Source organism: Molossus molossus, unplaced genomic scaffold (genome assembly GCF_014108415.1).
Source record: "Molossus molossus isolate mMolMol1 unplaced genomic scaffold, mMolMol1.p scaffold_m16_p_10, whole genome shotgun sequence".
In the NCBI taxonomy this organism is placed as follows: Eukaryota; Metazoa; Chordata; class Mammalia; order Chiroptera; family Molossidae; genus Molossus; species Molossus molossus.
This window is the reverse complement of record NW_023425345.1, coordinates 91,558,049-91,578,219: the sequence shown is the minus strand read 5'-3', so window position 1 is coordinate 91,578,219 and position 20,171 is coordinate 91,558,049. Positions and strand designations below refer to the sequence as shown.

The window sequence follows — 20,171 nt, the reverse complement described above, 5'->3', positions numbered from 1 at the left end:
TTCAAGCTAACCTCAGTAGGTTATTTTAGGATATACAGCAGAGACCATAAGGCATTTTTAATTACCATTCAAACTGTTCTAAAGAATTAAAAAATATAAACATATAAAGGGAAATTAAAAAGATAACAGGAAAGGAAACATGGGAAGAAAATAATAATATTGCTATTTCATCAACTAAGGTGAAATTCAGTAATGAAAGGATCAATATTAAGATCATTAAGTAACCTACCAAAATATGTTTGGTCTAATTGTTCCTCTGTCAAATGTTAAGAAAGAGAAGAGAGAGGGAGAGCCCACTCTGTGCCCCCCTATTCTCTTTACAGTACCTGAAAGCACTGATAGAAAAGGGGGCTCTTTTTATTAAGCGCCGTTTCCCAGTGGTAAGATTCACTTGCTTCATTTCTGTACACAAAGACAAAGACGTTATATAAGTTACAGAAACATACTGTGCTATAAACTGTCATGAAGATTTACAGCCACACTGCACGAAGCACAGAGCTTTGGGAGTAGCTGACAGTGCATTACAGATGCTTTACTATCTGTCTATGTAGCACGTCATAAACGGGCTGTTCACGGAGGACAGCTTCATTGCTTGATCTGCCCTCACACAAATGAAGGCTGGTCTCATATGCTGCTCCATATGCAGGGTCTATTCCTTTCTGTACAATACTTAGGCTAAAGTGACATTAAACTAGAAGAGTTCTAGCCCAGCCAGTGTGGCTCAGTGGATTGAGCGTGGTCCCATGGACTGAGAGGTTCCCAATTAGGGCACATGCTCGGGTTGTGGGCTCCATCCCCAGTAGGGGGCGTGCAGTACGCAACCAATGATGCTTCTCTTTCACGTGGATGTTTCTATTTCTCTCTCCTTTCCTCTCTCACCCTTCCTCTGTCTCCCTTCCTCTTTCTAAAATAGAAATCAATAAAAATATAAACTGGAAGACTTCTAAACTCAGGAAAAGTAAGAGTACTAGAAAGAGAAAGAAATTATAGTACTGAATCTTCTACTTGGCTTATTAAGTGGAAAATACACGCTGATTTCTCCACAAATTTTGGAAATGATTAAAAAAATACATTAACATTTTAAAACATGCACAATTCACAAAATTTCAAAAATGTGTACATTTGTGTTCTTCTCTTTAAATTGTATACTGAAACCAAAACATACAAAACCTAGCTAGACTCAACACATACTTACATAAGAGATTCTAGTGATAAAGGCCTAATTAACTAAAAGCATCATTTCCTTCTTTTGTCTATGCCTTGGCGGTGGCAGTATTGACCAGGTCCATTTCTTCATTCCCACAGAGATGAATACTAAGTCTTAATGTGAGATTCTAGTCAGTTTATCTTATCTAATTGGCATTATTCCATTTCCAAATAGAGGGATTCATCCAACAGGCAAATGCTGTATAAAGTATGCCGTGCCCTTTCTGTACTCTCCTAGACTCTGTACACACTGGTGCTAACACTGTGCAGGGAAAAGCAAGGTCTCAGCACACATGGCAAAGCCTGTGGTGTCTTCTTCTTATGCCACCCCATTACCCCCTTCTGAGTCACTTTTCACCACTTTTATAGAGAGAACCTGAGTTGGCTGTGGCAGAACAGTTGGGGCTCATTTTGCAAATGGTACATATGAAGTGCGAACACCTATACTTTTAAAACAGTATCGTTATATAGAGGGTTGGGGAACTTGAGTTATTACATGTGACTCCTACTTGATTTTTAAAAAAGTTTTAATAAACTTCACTGTCAGAGAGAAAGCTTCCCAAAAATACAGTTTATTAGAAAATATTCTTTCAGAAACATGTAGCTTGCTGAACTATCTACCACATGCTTTGACAAACTTCATCCTCTACCTGTGTCTGTGCATATCATTATGTCTCAGTACTGCTTCAAAACTGGCCCTGGTGCACAAGACTAAAATGCCTACCAGACACCTTCTGTCTAGACTACAGGAGAAAGACAAATGTCCAGGACCCCTTAAAGGCAGGCAGCCCATTTATCTAATGTCACACAAAAAAATGTTACGGTGAGTCAGGAGTAAGAACCTAATGGTTTGAACTCTTGATGAGAATAATAATAATAAAACTTGGGGGCAATAATCATCATTAGAGATTTGGTTGCATCAACCTCTTACTGGACAAATCCCCTTCACCATTTCTGGGCCTTGGCTCATCCAAGGAAATGTCCTAAGGTTTCAACATGCTACCCTATAACAACACACTACTAACTGTCATAAAGACACTAATCACAGAAACTGGGAAGAACAGTTAGAGAATTGAGCTATGCAGCAACCAAAATGCACTTTTATTTTATTTATTTATTTTTTTATCCTCCCCTGAGGAAATTTTCCCATTTTTTGTTTTTAGACAGAGCGGGAGAGAGAGGAAGAGAGAGAGAAACATCGACGTGAAAGGGACACATCGAGTGGCTGCCACCTGCACGACCCAACCAGGGCTGGGAACAAACTGCAACCGAGGTACATGCCCTTAGCGGGAACTGAACCCGGGTCTCTCTGGACCGCAAGCCGACGCTCTAACCGCTGAGCCAAACCGGCCAGGGCCAAAATGCACTTTTATTAAGAAAGCTTCCCCAACCAAGTCTTGTCTGCCTCTAAGCAGCAAACAGCTGGGACGATAGCAGCTTGAAAGTGAAGGGGCTGAATCCACCAGGATTTTCATGGCATAACCAAAAGCATGCCCATGGATCATGACTGAAATCCAAAGTGCAGCTGACTTCCCAATTAGCTGGCTAATCTATGAAAGCGACAATGAAATCAGAAAAGGGAGAAGGCAAAACTAAAGAAATAGTTTTCTGGCAAAGACACCAAGAGATGGGTCATTCATCTGAGCTTCAGTCTTAAAACTATCACCAGCTTTGTCACTTAACCTCTCAGATTGATCCTTAAAATAAAAAGGTTCCTATCTATTTCAAAAGACTGATGGGATGATGAATGAAACAATAACTTAAAATGTTTGTGTTCCTTAGAAGAGAAGCAATACATGAACATATGACGATCTCCATACACATTAATATCTAGAAGCATATAAATACTCCTTTATAAAAGACAGTGTTGCTCAAGAAGGTTTTAAATCTTGAATTTTTATAGAGGTATTTGTATGGATTACAAAAAGGACTTACTTCACTGTTTACAAATGTATCAACTATCCTGGTCCTCAGAACTATAGATTTTACCATATCAGTATACTAAAAACACACAACTATTAGGGGGAAAATCACATACCTGCAAAGTCTATCTTGTAGCTGAATTTGGAAGTAGTAAAAGAAATGGAGCCACAAGGGTTTGTTTTGAAGCTTTTGTCGATATCTTCACTGCTAACTGAACACTGAATGTTGGTATCCGGCTTTAAGACAAACCAGAAAGTTTCATTTAACAGCTGTTCACATCAATGGCTTGGCCACACAGGTGGTACTGTGGTCACAGAGACAGAGGATGGTGAAACAAGAGAAACTTAACTGATCACCTGTCCTAGTCGCCTATACACTGGGAAAATCACAGCTATGCCAGCATGGTAAAAACAGTTTAAGGATTTCCAACAAAGACACGTCAACAACTGGTTATAATGCCTTTTCCAAAAGTATTACTATTTTCACAAATGATGACAATAATTATACTTCCTATGTGGCTCAAAAATGAAATCTTCTTTAAGTGGCTTTGAAAGTAAAAAAAGACCACAAGCTTTAACCATTAACTTAACCACCGACTAGCTGTGTGACTCTGGACAGATTACATTAACTTCCAGAGCTTCGCTTTGGCTGTCAGGCCGCGTGTTAAGATCTGCTTCAGAGTTGTCATGAGGGTCAAGGAGAAAACATGTACAACACCTAACGTGACACCTGGTGAACAGAAGGTGTTTCATATGGGCTATTCTCTTCCCTTCATCTTTGTCCACCAAATCAAACTTGGAGTTGTTCAGAGGTACTGAGACCATGCAACTCTCCTGCAGAAGGTTACCCTCGCCTTCTGTACACACAGTAAACACACACTGCTCCTTCTAAACAAATTACTGTGAAAACCTGGGGAAAAGGAAAGGAAAAAACTAGAAGAATTTCCACTTTTTCTTTTAGTTAGGCTACCTGATTTCCTTAGGGTTTGATTCCTTTCAGGCTCGCTCAGACTCATTTGATCCATCAGCAAGAGGATGCTAAGTGAACTAATGCCTTCCGCTACATTGCAGGGAAGGAGGTACCTGGAACATGTGCCACTTTCCGCATTCTGCCAGGTAGAACCAGCCCCACTGGGTATCTGACGTGTCCATCTCATCCATCTCACCGCCTGCTGTTTGGGACAGGAGTTCTTCTGCTTTGTGAAACATCTCCTGAAAAGGCAGAAAGAGGTAGAGCGAGAAATATTTTTTCTAATAACCAATGTACTTTTTACAGGTCATTCTTCTTCTTACAGTGAACTACATTCCAAGTATCTTTCCCACAGTGACACTTTAAAAGTACCGTTCTATGTTTATATTAGTTCTGAAGATGAACATTTTAAAACGTTGAATATCACTTAGGTAGGATATGTCAATGCCCATTCAATCATTTAAGTAAACTGTATCAAAATCTCTAAGCACTCTAGACTCTCAGTTTAGTGCCAAAAAATTTGTCTCATCAAATGTTTACTCATGTATTTAGTCATAACATTCCAGGCTATCACAAGTAATTAAGAGCAAATACATCTGATTTTTTATATAAACATTTATTATTTCATTTAATGGCATGGAAAGACTTATGTAATATATAGTGTCTGATATAAAGAAGGTTACAATAAATAGAAATAGTATAATCCAATTTTAATTTTAAAAATCTATATTTACTCACATGAATGCATATGTATGTATATTTACATGTATGTATATGTACACATACATACATACATACAAAGTCTGGCTGGATATACAAATATTCATTTTAGTTTTTTTCTGACTGTTATTAGGATAACAATAACCCTTATATGGCTCTTACTATGTACCAAGCACTGTTCTAAGTACTGTACAGATAATAACTCATTTAGGCCTCACAATAAGCCTTTAAGATAGGTACTGTTATCCCAAATTTATAAATAAGAAAACTGAGGCACAGAGAGGGCCATCCAATGAGGGAGTCAGGATGCAAACCCAGGCACTCTGGACCCAGGGTCTGTGCACTTAACCAGCACGGTATACTGTCTTATACGTCATTAATGATTTTATAATCTTAACTATATCAACTAGCTCATGTACACATTACATGAGTTTTAAACATTCATGGGTGGAGATTGTGACAAAAAGGAAGTAACCAGAAAAGGGGCAAAGAAGTTAGCCAAAGAAGATAAAGCTTTATCTGGAATGTTGCTTTCGTCCTCATTTTTAAAGTATTTTAAACATTACCAGTTTAGATTTAAACAACTAATATATGAAAACACGCTCTACAAAATCATGCTAAAGACTTTTTTGACCATCACTTTCATACGTCCATTCCTGGTACCACCTTCCTTCTCCAGGGTTAACCAATGTTATCAACTATTTATCTTTCAGATCTCTCTCTCCCTCTCTCCCCATGTGTGTGACTGTACATACACAAACAAACATATATGGTTTTAAGTGATTTTTGTTGTTGTTGATGTTAATCCTCACTCCAGGATATTCTTCCATTGGTTTTTTTTAGAGAGAATGGAAGGGAGGGAGGGGGAGAGAAACATCTATGTGAGAGAGGCACATAGATTGGCTGCCTCCCACACATGCCCTGACCAGGGCCAAGGATCAAACCTGCAAACCAGGTATGTGCCCTTGACTGGGAATCAAACTTGATACCCTTTGATCTATGGGCTGACACTCTAACCACACAAGCCAGGGCTGGTTATAGATGATCTAAATTTTCTTTTTTTAAAATCCTCACCCGAGGATATTTTTCCATTGATTTTCAGATAGAGTGGGAGGGAGGAATGGGGGGGGAGAGAAAGAGAGAAATATCAATGTGAGAGAGACACATCGATTGGCTGCCCCCTGCACGACCCTGACCAGGGCCAAGGATCAAACGCAACCAAGGTACATGCCCTTGATCTGAATGGAACCAGCAACTCTTTGATCCTCAGGCTGATGCTCTAACCACTTAGCAAACCAGCCAGGGCTAAATTTTTTTATTTCTTACATATTTTATTTTTTACAAAGAATACTTACTATTTGAGTAATTTTGAAAATATTTGTTTTTAATGTCATTATTTAAATGTTGATCCTGTTTCCAGGAGCTGTGTAACCTGGGATAAGTTCCCTCTTCACAAAATGGAGATTAAAGACTTCTTCCTCATTGGGTTGGTGGTAGAGAGGAAGGAGACAATGCTGTAAAGTACCAAATACAGCACCTGAGACCAATAAAGGGGCTTGTTATTTTTTATTTGTTTGTTTGTTTTGTTAATCCTCACCTGAGGGTATTATTTCATTACTTTTTTTAGATAGAATGGGAAGGAGGGAGAGAAACATCAGTATGAGAGAGACACATCAATTGGTTGCCTCCCACACGACCCCAACTGGGCTGAGCATCGAACCTGCAACCCAGGTATTTGACTGGGATTCAGACCCGAGACCCTTTGGTCCTCAGGCCAGTGCTAACTGTTATGCCAAACTGGCCGGGGGTGGGGGGCTTGTTATTTTTATTCATGTTTTGAATCTTTCTCTAAGGAATGCTTTATGATTATTTTCTGGATTTTTCCTTCATGTTTTAAAGTTGATTGGCTGCTAAGAAATGAAAAACAGAACACCCTAGGATCAAGAGCTTCAGTTTTAGGACCCACTATTTACCTTACCTATTTTAACCAAATAATAAAGGCAATGATTTAAAATTTAGGGTAAATTGTACAGGCTAACTATTCACAACTTCTGCTTCTTCCTTCTATTGACATTCACACCATTTGGCCATTTTTCTGTGAGAGAGAAAGAAAGGAAGAGTGACCTAACTTCAGTTTTCCTTCTGAAAATAATCAGAAAAAATCTGGAAGTATGAGTTTGAAGGTAATAGTTAAGACAAATATTTGGCTTACGAGTTTAACTTTTCTCTATAGAAAGGGGAATTTAACAAAAGCCTGTTGCATGTATGTACCATATAGGTAACATATATGCCTTGCCAAGTCACATCGTCCCTAAGATCACACTTTAAGCCAGGAGGCAAGTGAAAGTGTTTTACCAAAGTCCTTTCAGAATGCCCTGTTATCAGTGGCTTGGGCAGAACCTAAGGCTCATATCTTCCCCGCTTCAAAGAGGGCAGTGCTATAGACAGGTGCTGTACTGAGCATTCCTAAAGCACTTCAAAGTTGATAAAAGTCTTTATAAATTTACACGAATGTTTCCCTCCATAACCAAATGTGCAGGAAAAGTCACTGTTCTTCAATTAAAGGTAGAAAAAACCCGAAGCAGAGGAAATACAATTATTTTGTCTACAATCATAGAGTTAGCAGTATAAAGAAGATTAAAGAAACACCCAAGGCCTCCTGAGAGCGAGTTCTTCCCTAAGCTGTCAACACCCACGGCCTCATCTTCATACATGGACAGTCGTTCCTTCTTCCCTCTGTTGTCACAGCTTAATTTGCTTGCTTTGCTTCAGATGTATGGCTTTCTTTCCATGCTCAGTTCAAAAGGCTAAATCTTGCAGTTTTCTACAATAAATTTTCCCTACAAAGAAATGGCTATTCTGCAAAAGTAGGTTCATAGAGTAAGTCAAGTTTAAATTAATAACTTTAAAATACTATAACCATAGTAATAACGGATCTAGGTTAGAACACATTTCTAGGCAATAAAAGGAATGTGTAAAAGTTGTTCATCATGGAGTAGGCAATTAATAAATGTCAGCTGAATTAATTAGTTCAGCCACAATGCCATGTATACTCTGCCTTAATTTTCCAGTTTTTAATGGGCAGATAATGATACTTCCTGTACATCAGAATGTGAAGAAAAAGAATTAGTACAAAGTGAAAAGCATTTTGGAAATTTTCAAGTGCAGTAGGTATGTTGGTGGAACCTGTGTGTAATGCTATCTACTCTAAAGGCAGTATTTATGGGGCTTGGGAAGAGTCAGTCTGGATCATCAAATTGAAAGGCTATGTGGAGCCCTGGCCAGTTTGGCTCAGCGGTTAGAGCGTCGGCCTGCGGTCCGGAAAGGCTATGTGGAAAACGAATTTAAAGTCAAAATCCAGGACTATAGGAGAAAACATACTGCCACCTTCCAGACTGGTTAAAAACTTTCTGATAGACAGATTACAATATACAAAATATGATTTATTTGGTTAGTATAAACATAATACCTTGAGGAAGTCATATTTGGTAATGAAAACCTTATATCTTATAGGAGAAGATCTAAAACTTGATACTAAAAGCTTAAAAACAGGATGGAATGTTTGGAATGACAGAGTAAGGAGATCAGTGGACCATCTCTCCAGCAAAACTGCAGTTTAACTGATGAACATTATTATTATTATTTTAAATGTGTCTCTGGAAATTGTCCTAAGGGCATATAACAAATGGAGAAACATTTATTCAAGAAAATCTACTAAATCTCAGAACAAGCCAGAGTGTGGCATTTGAGTCAAGATCTGTTCTATGACCCCAATTCCACCAGCTGTGGGTTTCAGAAGCTCTGCTTCTGGCCTGTGCAGCCAAGAAGGCAGGGACTCCTTTTCCTTGCAGCTTCCAGTCAGGGCCTAGTTTCATCCTGGGAGGAGCAGGCTGCTGGTGTTTCTCAGCCCTTTCAGCTGGAGGTGCAGAGGTCTATTCTGATCAGGAACGCAGAGCCCAGGTTTCCTTTCCTCCATCTAGTCCCCATTCATTTGGTAGAAACTCTACTCCAGGCCCAGCAGGCAAAGAATACAGGGCCTTGATTGCTACCACCCTAGTTTGCTCTTAAGATAGAAGTTTCATGCCAGGAGGAGTAAGTCAAGAAGACTGGGGGCTGCCACCACCCCTCCCACCCAATACCCACTCAAAGAGAGGGGTGTCACTCTGGGAAAAGTAGGCCCCTAGCCCCAGCTCCAAGTTCAGTGGCACAGGGGTTCTACTGCAGGGGAAAGGCATGCCATAAGGTCAAAGAGCTCCGTATCTCTACCTGAGGGGAGTGATGCTATTTAGAACAGAAGGTAGAGAACCACATGCCTAAGAGCATTATCGAGAAAATGGAAATCTTGATAAATACAATTATGGAAGCCTGGAAGCTCTGATATAAGCAGAATGGCAAAGCAAGCAGAAATTTAATGTAGAAACCAAGGATAGCCAAAAGCCTTCCTGGGATTATAGTCAACCACGGGACATTACCATATGTTATGCCATAAAACCTGTTTTGCTAAATTTAAAAAGGAATGAAATTATACAAAGTTTGTTTTCTCACCTAAATAGAATTATAAATCACTAACAAGAAAATGTAGGAAATTCACAAATATGTTAAATTAAACAACACACTACTAAATAACCAATGGGTCAAAAAATAAATCACAAGGAATATTTAAAAGTATGTTGAGCCCTAGCCAGGTCACTCAATTGGCTGGAGCATCATCCAGTACACCAAAAAATGTTTTTAAAGTATTTATTTATTTATAGGTTAAACAGTACATTAGACCTGTACTGCATATAAGAAAGGTTAAAACAGGGACTCATTTGGGGTCTGGAATGGATTAATTCAATTTACTTAATTTTTTTAAAAAAGTATTTTTCTTTATTGACTTTAGAGAGAGAGAGAGAGAGAAGTATCAAAGAGAGAGAAATAACATCAATCGGCTGCCTCCTGCACACCCCCACTGAGGATCAGCCCACAACCCAAGTATGTGCCCTGACTGAGAATTGAACCAGTGATCTCTTGGTACATGGGTTGATACACAACCACTGAGCCACACTGGTCGGGCCAATTTACATTATTTCTAATGAGAGAAAATGATTTGGTTTTTTAATAAATCACTTCTCAAACAGCCTTCCAGAACCTATTAAGTTTGAGAACCAAGGATCCACTGTATTCAAAATCATGAAGAGCAAGGACCTACAACCAAGACTATTTTATCCAGCAAAACTGTCACTTAAAATTGAAGAAGAAATAAAGAGCTTCCCAGACAATTAAAAAGCTAAAGGAGTTCATTACCACCAAGCCAGTATTACAAGAAATGTTAAAGGGTTTTCTTAAAGAAGAAAAAAGAAATAAGAAACACCTACAAAGAATAAAATGGCAATAAATATGTAGCTATCAATACTCACTTGAAATGTAAATGGATTAAATTCTCCAATCAAAAGACATAGGGTAGCCCATCTGGTGTGGCTCAGTGGATTGAGTGTCATCCCATGGACTGAGAGGTCCTGCTTTGATTCCAAGTCAGGGCACATGCCCGGGTTGTGGGCTCGATCCTCAGTGGTGGGTGTGCAGGAGGCAGCCGATTGATGTTTCTCTCTTACATTGATGTTTCTATCTCTCTCTCTTCCTCTCTCTCTAAAAAAGCAATAAAAACATATTTTAAGAAAAAACACAGAGTAGCTGAAGAGATAATAAGACCAATATATATGCTATCTACAAGAGACCCATGTGGGAACGAAAGATACACACAGATTGAAAGCAAATGGATGGAAAAATATATTTCATGCAAACAGAAATAAGAAAAGAAGCTGGGGTAGCAATATGTGTTATCAGACAAAATACACTTTAAAACAAAGGCTAGAATATGAGACAAAGAAGGATATTACATAATGATAAAGGATCAATCTAACAAGAGGATATAACCCTTATAAACATTTATGCACCAAACATAGGAGCACCTAATTCCAGATAAAGAAACTACAAAGAATAAAAGTTATAGGCCAATATCCCTGATACATATAAATGCAAAACTCCTCAAAAAAATATTAGCAAAAGTGGATTTACAGTTCTTTATACAGGAAATAATTAATAAACAATAATACAAGAATGAACTCTGTGTTTTGTGTACTCATAACAGTAAACCTACTTTTGCCCACCCCTGTATATAAAACAAATCCTGATGGACATAAGGGGAGAGAGCAACAGTAATACAGTTATAGTGGAGGAATTTAACACCTCATTGACATCAGTGAATAGATCTTCCAGAAGAGAAAAATCAACAAGGTAATAACAGCAGCCTTAAGTGGCACACTAGGCCAGGTAAATTTAATTGATATTTTCAGAGCATCTCACCCCAAAGTGGCAGAGTATACTTTCTTTCAAGTGGACATAAAACATTTTCTAGGATAGACCACATGTTAGGACACAACACAAATCTTAATAATTTAAGGAGGCTGAAATCGTATTAAGCTCTTCTCTAACTATGGTATGAAACTAGAAATCAATTACAAGATAAAAACTGAAAAACACAGAAATACATGCAGGCTAAATAACATGTTACTAAACAATAAATGAGTTAACAATGAGGTCAGAGGGGAAAAAATCAAAAGATACTTTGAAACAAATGAAAATGAAAACACAGCAACCCCAAATCTATAGGATACAATGACCCAAAATCTATGGGACACAGCAAAAGCAGCCCTAAGAGGTAAATTCATAGCATTTCAGGCCTACCTCAAAGAGCAAGAAAATTTTCAAATAAACAATCTAACCTTCCACCCAAAGAAACTAGAAAAAGAAAAACAAAGCCCAAAGTGAGTAGAAGGAAGAAAAAAATAACGATCAGAATAGAAATAAACAAAAATCGAAAAAGAGAATACAAACAATCAGTGAAACCAAGAGCTGGTTCTTTGAAAAAATAAACAAGATCGATAAACCTTTACCCAGACTCATGAAGAAAAGAAGGAAGAGGACCCAAGGAAATAAAATCGGAAACAAAAGAGAACACCACAGAAATACAAAGAATTGCCCTGGCCAGTTTGGCTCAGCGGTTAGAGCGTCGGCCTGCGGTCCGGAGAGACCCGGGTTCGGTTCCCGCTAAGGGCACGTACTTCGGTTGCAGCTTGTCCCCGGCCCTGGTTGGTCATGTGGGTGGCAGCCACTCGATGTGTCCCTTCACGTCGATGTTTCTCTCTCTCTCTCCCTTTCCCTTCCTCTCTCTCCCTCCCACTCTATCTGTACAAAAAATGGAAAAATATCCTCGGGTGAGGATAAAAAAAAAAAAAAAAAAAAAAGAAATACAAAGAATTATAAGAAAATATTACAAACACTGATGTGCCAACAAAGTGGACAGTCTGGAAGAAATGGATAAATTCCTAGAAACATATAATCTTTCAAAACTAAATAATGAAGAAACAGAACATCTGAACAGCCCAATTACAACTAATAAAATTGAAGTAATAAACAAAAACTCCCGACAAACAGAAGTCCTGAAATGAATGGCTCACAGGTGAATTTACCAAACTTTCATAGAAGAACTAACACTTATTCTTCTCAAACTATTCCAAAAAATTCAAGGGAAGCCCCCCAAGCTCATTTTATGAAGCCAGCATTATCCTAATTCCAGATAAAGAAACTACAAAGAATAAAAGTTATAGGCCAATATCCCTGACACATATAAATGCAAAACTCCTCAAAAAAATATTAGCAAAAATTTAGAATTCAGCAATATATTAAAAAGATCAGCCCTGGCCAGTTTGGCTCAGCAGTTAAAGCGTCGGCCTGCAGTTCAGAGAGACCCGGGTTTGGTTCCCGCTAAGGGCATGTTCCTCAGTTGCAGTTTGTCCCCGGCCCTGATTGAGTCGTGCGGGTGGCAGCCACTCGATGTGTCCCTTTCATGTCGATGTTTCTTTCCCTCTCTCTCTTCCTCTCTCTCCCTCCTACTCTATCTGAACAAAAAATGGAAAAATGTCCTCAGGTGAGGATTAACAAAAAAAAAAAGATCATACACAATTAAGTGGAATTTATTCCTGGGAGGCAAGGTTGCTACATATCCACATATCAATTAACACAATACACCATATAAACAAAATAAAGAATAAAAATATGATTATGTCAATAGATGCAAAAAAAGCTTTTGACAAAATCCAGCACCGAAAAAAAAATCTCAGAAAAATGAAAATAGAAGGAACATATCTCAACATAATAAAGGCCATATATGACAAAACCACAGCTAACATCATAATCAATGGGGAAAAAACAAAAAATGCTTCCCTTAAGATCGGGAACATGATGGGGATGTCCACTTTTATCACTCTTATTCAACATAGTACTGGAAGTTCTAGCCACAGCAATCAGACAAAGAAAAAAAAAGGCATTCAGATTGGAAAGGAAGAAGTTAAACTGTTATTATTTGCAGATGACATAATACTGTATACAGAGAACCCTGAAGAGTCCACCAAAACAACTACTAAAACTGATAAATGAATTCAGTAAAGTAGCAGGATACAAAATAAACGTTCAAAAATAATTGCATTTTTATACACTGACAATGAACTATCAGAAAGGGAAACTAAGAAAATCCCATTTACAATTGCATAAAAAAAACACACCTAGGAATAAATTTGACCAAAGACATAAAAGACCTATCCTTGAAAAATTGCAAAACAAACTGAAGGAAATACAAATAAATGAAAACATATACCATTCTCGTGGATAGGAAGAAATCACATCCTTAAAATGTCCATACTACTCAGAGCTATCTATAAATTCAATGCAGTTCCTATCAAAACACCATGATGTATTTCAACAAACTAAAACAAATAATCCAAAAATTTATATGGAATCACAAAAGACCCTCAATAACCATAGCAATCTTAGGACGAAAAAAAGTTGGAGGTATCAAACCACTTGATATCAAAGTATACTACACAGTAATCAAAACAGCATGGCACTGGCATAAAAATATATATAAATAGATTGATCAGTGGAACCAAATAGAGATCCCAGAAGTAAACCCACACTTATGTGGTCAATTTATATTTGACAAAGGAGGCAAGAACACACAATGGAGTAAGACAGTCTTTACAATAAATGGTGCCAGAAAAATTGGATAGACACATGCACAACAATAAAACTAGACCACCTTCTTATACCATATACAAGAATAAACTTCAAATGAGAATTAAAGGCTCAAATGTGGGGCTCAAAACCATAAAACTCCTGGAAGAAAACATAGGCAGTAAAATCTCTGACATTTCTCTGAGCATTATTTTTCCTGACATATCTCCTCAGGCAAGGGAAACAAAAGAAAAAATAAACAAATGGGACAACATTAAACTAAAACGTTATTGCACAGAAAAGGAAAACCATCAACAGAACAAAAAGGCAACCTCCTGGCCGGTTTGGCTCAGCGGTTAGAGCGTCAGCCTGCGGTCCGGAGAGACCCGGGTTCGGTTCCCGCTAAGGGCACATACTTCGGTTGCAGTTTGTCCCCGGCCCTGGTTGGTCGTGTGGGTGGCAGCCACTCGATGTGTACCTTCACGTCGATGTTTCTGTCTCTCTCTCCCTTCCTCTCTCTCCCTCCCACTCTATCTGTACAAGAAATGGAAAAATATCCTCGGGTGAGGATAAAAAAATAAATAAAATTAAAAAAAGATTCAAAAAAAAAAAAAGGCAACCTCCTGAATGGGAGAACATATTCATCAATGATACATCTGATAAGAAGTTAATATTCAAAATTCATAAAGAACTCATACAACTCAGCACCAAAAAACAATCCAATTAAAAAATGGGGAAAGGACCTCAATAGATATTTCTCCAGAGAACATACAGATGGCAAATAGATATATCAAAAGATGCTCAATGTCACTAATTGTCAGAGAAATGCAAATTATAACCACAATGAGCTATCACCTTACACCTGTCAGAATGGCCACCGTCAATAAAGCCAAACAACAAATTGGTGAAGATGTGGCAAAAAGGGTACCCTGGTGCACTGCTGGTAGAAATGAAATCTGGTGCAGCCACTATGGAAAACAGTATGGAATGTCCTTAAAAAAATTAAAATGGAACTACCTTATGACCTAGTGATTCCTCTTCTGGGTATATACCCAAAACACTAATTCAAAAGAATATATGCACCCCTATGTTCATTGCAGCGTTATGTACAATAGCCAATATATGGAAGTAACCCAAGTGCCCATCAATGGATGAGTAGATAAAAAATAAGTGGGACATATATACAATGAAATATTACTCAGGCATAGTAAAGAATGAAATCTTACCATCTGTGCCAGCATGGGCGGACCTAGAGGGTATTATGCTAAGTGAAATGTCAGTCAGACAAAAACAAATACCATATAATTTCACTTATATGTGGAATCTAAACAACAAAATCAATGAACAAAAAAATTGGAACAGACTACAGACTAATGGTTGCCAGAGGGGACGCAGGTTGGGGACCTGGGTGGAAATGGGGAAGGGAGTAAGAAGTATAAATTGGTAGTTACAAAATAGTCATAGGAAGGTAAAGTACAGCATAGGGAATATAGTCAATAATATTGCAATAACTACGTATGGTGCCAGGTGGGTACTGGAAATATCAAGGGGAACGCTTTGTAAAGTATATGATTATCTAAGCACTGTGCTGTACACCAGAAAGTAACACAAAATAATATTGAATGTAAACTGTAATTGAAAAATAAAATAAAAGACAGTAACAAGCGTTGTTGAGAATATGGAAAAAATGAAACCTTCGTACATTGTATGGGAATGTAAAATGGTGCAGCTACTTTGGAGAAGTTTGCAGTTCCCCAAAACTTAAACATAGAGTTGACATATAACCCAGTAATTCTACCTTAAGGTATATATCCAAGAGCAAAAATATACTTTCATACTAATATACAGATATTAATGGAAAAAATATTCATAATAGCCAAAAAGTGGAATAATCCAACATCCACCAGCTGATGAATGGTACTTCATCTGGCTGGAGTAGCTCAGTAGTTAGTGCATTGGCCAACGCACCAAAGGGTTAACAGTTTTGATTCCTGGTCACAGGCACGTACCTGGGTTGCAGGTTCCATCCCCAGCCCTGGTCAGGGCTCGTGTGGGAGGTAAGAAATAGATGTGTCTCTCTCATTCTCTCATTCTCTCTCTCTCTCTCATTCTCTCTCTCTCTCTCTCTCTCTCTCTCTCTCTCTCTCCCCCTCTCCCTCTCCCTCTCCCTCCCTCTCCCTCTCCCTCTCCCTCTCCCTCTCCCATTCCCTCTACCCTCCCTTCTTTCCTCTCTCTAAAAAATCAATGGGAAAAATATCTTCAGGTGAAAATTAACAAAAACCAAAAATTTAAAATATATAGATGGTACTTCACAATGCAATGGAATACTATTTAGCCTTAAAAATAAATGAAGCACTAATAAATACATGGACAAACTTTAAACACATTCTGCTAAGTGAAAGATGCAAGATGCAAAAGACCACATAATGGGTGATTCCATTGAAATGTACAGAATAGGCAAATCTATAAAGACAGGACAGTACATTAGTGATTGCTTAGGGCTGGCAAGAAGGTAGGATGACTGGTAATGGGTGATGAAAATGTTCTAACAAACTGTGGTAATAGTTGCACAACCCTGGGAATCCACAAAAAAAAATACTGGATCACACACTTTAAGTGGCTGAATTATATGGTATGTGAATTACACTTAAATAAATATATTCATTTTATTAGCTAAGGAACAAAGAATTGGACTCTTATAGCCAAGTTTAAAATGACAGTCATTCTGAAAAGATGCTTCAAACAAAAAGATTCCACAGGTAGAAGCTGAACAGAAGATAGTAGACAAACGGAAAATTCACAAGAAATCAGAAATTACTTGAAAGGCTTTCCTTCATATGCTAAAAAGTCAGAATGATAGCTAGGTAAAGTCTCTAGAACTCACAAGGGTCAAGTCTTGTTCCCTCAGCTACTCCTGTTCTGCCAGGACTGTGCCTCTATTTGGGACCACATTGTGTTACTTACCACCAAACACCGTGAAGGATTTTGCAGTTTTACTTTCCGGACGTTGTATTAGAAAACAATAAATATCTTTTTAAACAGCTGTATTGAGGTATAATTGACAATAATAAACTGCATTTTGTACAACTTCAGCCCCGAGCGGTTTTGCTCAGTGGTTAGAGCATCGGCCTGCTGACAGAAGGGTCTAGGGTTTGATTCTGGTCAAGAGCATGTACCTGGATTGCAGGTTTGATCTCCGCTCTGGTCGGGGTTGTGCAGGAGGCAACCAATAGATGTCTCTCTCTCATATCAATGTTTCTCTCTTTCTCATCCCCTCCCTCCCTTCCACACTATCTAAAATCAATGGGAAAAAATATCCTTGGGAGAGGGTTAACAAAATATGGTAATAATAATAATATGTGCAATTTCATAAGTTTTGACACATGTATACACTCATGAAACCATCACCATATGAAGATGAAGAATGTATGTATCACCCCTAAAAGTTTCTTCATGCCCCCTCCCCTGCATCCAGTCAACCACTAATCTACTTTCTGTCACTACAGTTTGCCTATTCTAAAGATTTATATACATGGAGTCATACAGTATGTACCCCCATTTTTTTTCTGGCTTCTTTCAGTCAAGCCTGATTGACTGAAGATTTGAGATTCATCCACGCTATTGTGTATATCAAGAGTTCATTCCTTTGAACTGCTGAGTAGTATTCTATTATATGGATATATCACTTTGTCCCTTTACCTGCTGATGAACACCTGGGTTGTTTCCAGGTTTTACTATTACAAATAAAGCTGCTATAATTTTTATGTACAAGTCTTTGTATAAACATATGCTTACTTTTTTCTTGGGTAAATACCTAGGAGTTCAACTGCTGAATCATATGATAAATGTATGCTTAAAATTCTAAGAAATAGCTAAACTTTAAAAAAGTCATCTACCATTCTACATTCCCATCTGCAGTGTATAAGTTTTAGTTGCTCCATGTCCTCACCAAGACTTTGTATGGTCAGACTTCTAAATTTTAGCCAATCTAATAGATAGATATGTAGTGATGTCTCATTGTAGATTTATTGCATTTCCCTAATGAATAAAACATTAGCATATTTTCATGTACTTGTTTTCTATCTGTCTTCATTGTGCAGTGTCTGTTCAGATCTTTAGCTCATTTTTTATTGGGTTGTGTTCTTTTTTATAGAATTTTGAGAGTTCTTAATATACCTGGATACAAGTCCTTTTTCAGATAAATGCTTTACAAAAATTTTCTCCATTCTGTAGCTTCTTTTTATTCTTTACATTATGTTTTGAACAGCAACATTTTTAATTTCATTTTTCAATTACAGTTTACATTCAATATTATTTTGTATTAGTTTCAGGTGTATAGCATAGTGGTTAGACAATCATATACTTTATAAAGTGTTCCCCCTGATATTTTCAGTACCCAAATGGCATCATACATAGTAATTGCAATATTATTGACTATATTTTCTATGCTGTACAAATGTTTTTAATTTTGATGAAATCCAATTTATCCTTTTTTTTTTTTATGGATCACATGATTCTGGAATTATATCTAAGACATCATTGCTTTTCAATGTAACAAGAATGTTTATCCTGTTTTCTTCTAGAAATGTATAGTATTCTATGCTTCCTTCTAGAAATTTACAGAATTTATAGCTGCATTTAGGTCTGTGATCTATTTTTAATCTGCATGTATGTGTGGTACAAAGTATGGACTCAAGTTCATTTTTTTTTTTTTGCCTATGGATATTTAATTATTCTAGCACCATTTATTGAAACAACTGTTTTTTTCTCCACTGAATCTTAACTTTACCAAAAAAAATCAGTTATCTACATGTTTGTGGGTCTATTTTTGGATGTTCTATTCTCTTCTACTAATCATTTTTTACTATCGTGATGCCAATACTACAGTTTTGATTACTCTAGTTTCATACTGAATCTTTAATCAGATAGTGCTAGCACTCCAAATTTCTCCTTAAATTTTAGAATTGCTTTAATTATTCTAGATCCTTTCGGTTTTGATTGGGACTAAATAGCAATCTGTCTGGAGAAAACTGGCATCTTAACAATGGGAGTATTGCAACCCATGAATGAGGTGTTATCTCTTGGCTTATTTAGGTCTTAACTTTTTTCAGTAATATTTTACAGATTTTAGTGTACAAATCTTACATATCATTTATGCAAAGTTGGTGCCTAAGTATTTCATATATCTTATACTATTATAAATAAAATTGCATTTTAAATTTCAATTTCTGACTGAATGTTGCTAATATATATACACCAATTTTTGTATATGGATCCTTATCCAGCAAGCTTACTAAACTCACTTATTCTAGGACATTTTTGGAAATTCCATCTGATTTTCTATGTAGGCATTATCTATCTATCTATCTATCTATCTATCTATCTATCTATCTATCTACCTATCTACCTACCTACTTACCTACCTACCTACCTTTCTATGTATCGATATAGAAATATAGTTACACAGATAAATCTCTCTCTCCCTCTCTCTCTCTCTCTCTCTCTCTCTCTCTCTCTCTCTATATATATATATATATATATATATGCTTTACTTCTTTCTTCTAGTATATAATACATTAATTCTGGTGTGGTTTTTTGTTTTTGTTTTTTTGCCTTATTGCACTGGATATAATCTCTAGTACAATGTTAAATAAAGAATGGAAATCGTTTCCTTGTTCCAAGTCTTAGGGAGAAAGTATTCAGTCTTTCACTATTAAGTTTAATGTTAGATATAGGTTATTTTGTAGATGCCTCTTGTGTCAGAGGTCCCCAAGATCACCCTCAGGATCATAGAAGGACTCACAGGACTCAGATGCTCTATGCATGGTTACAGTTTATTACAGTAAAAGTATACAAATTGAAATAAGCAAAGGGAAAAAGCACATAAAGTCAAAGGAAAACATGTACAAGTTTCCAAGTGCCCCCTCCCAGTACAGTCACATAGGACACACTTAATTCTTCCAGCAACCATGTATGACAACTAGTGCAAAGTGCTGCCAACCAGGGACGCTCACCTGAGTCTAGATGTCCAGGGTTCTTATTGGGAGTTAGTCACGTTAGCATATAGCACCTGTGTGACTGACCTCCACTGCTGAAGATCCAGGGCTCCAGAGAAAAAGCAGGTATATTCACTATAAATCACAGTTGGCATAAACTATCTGAACAAACTCGTATAGCATAGCTCTAGGTCTCACACATGCAAATACACTTATTAAACAAACCTTTTCAAGAGCTCAGTTCCCTGGAGCTAGGCAAAGAACAGTCATGGATACAGGCCTTTCTTGAGATTATACAGGGTTTGA

At 37.4% G+C, this 20,171-nt stretch overlaps 1 protein-coding gene across 1 annotated transcript in view; it reads right to left on the bottom strand.

The window, feature by feature from the left end:
- Positions 1-20,171, bottom strand: part of PARP11 (poly(ADP-ribose) polymerase family member 11) — a 45,548-nt gene that overhangs the window by 13,090 nt on the left and 12,287 nt on the right. The window contains exons 2-4 of the mRNA XM_036251712.1: positions 4,212-4,340; positions 3,245-3,365; positions 327-402 (exon numbers count right to left, since the gene is read on the bottom strand). Of these exons, the coding sequence (XP_036107605.1) occupies positions 327-402; positions 3,245-3,365; positions 4,212-4,340 (326 nt within the window). The remainder of the gene's footprint in view (positions 1-326; positions 403-3,244; positions 3,366-4,211; positions 4,341-20,171) is intronic.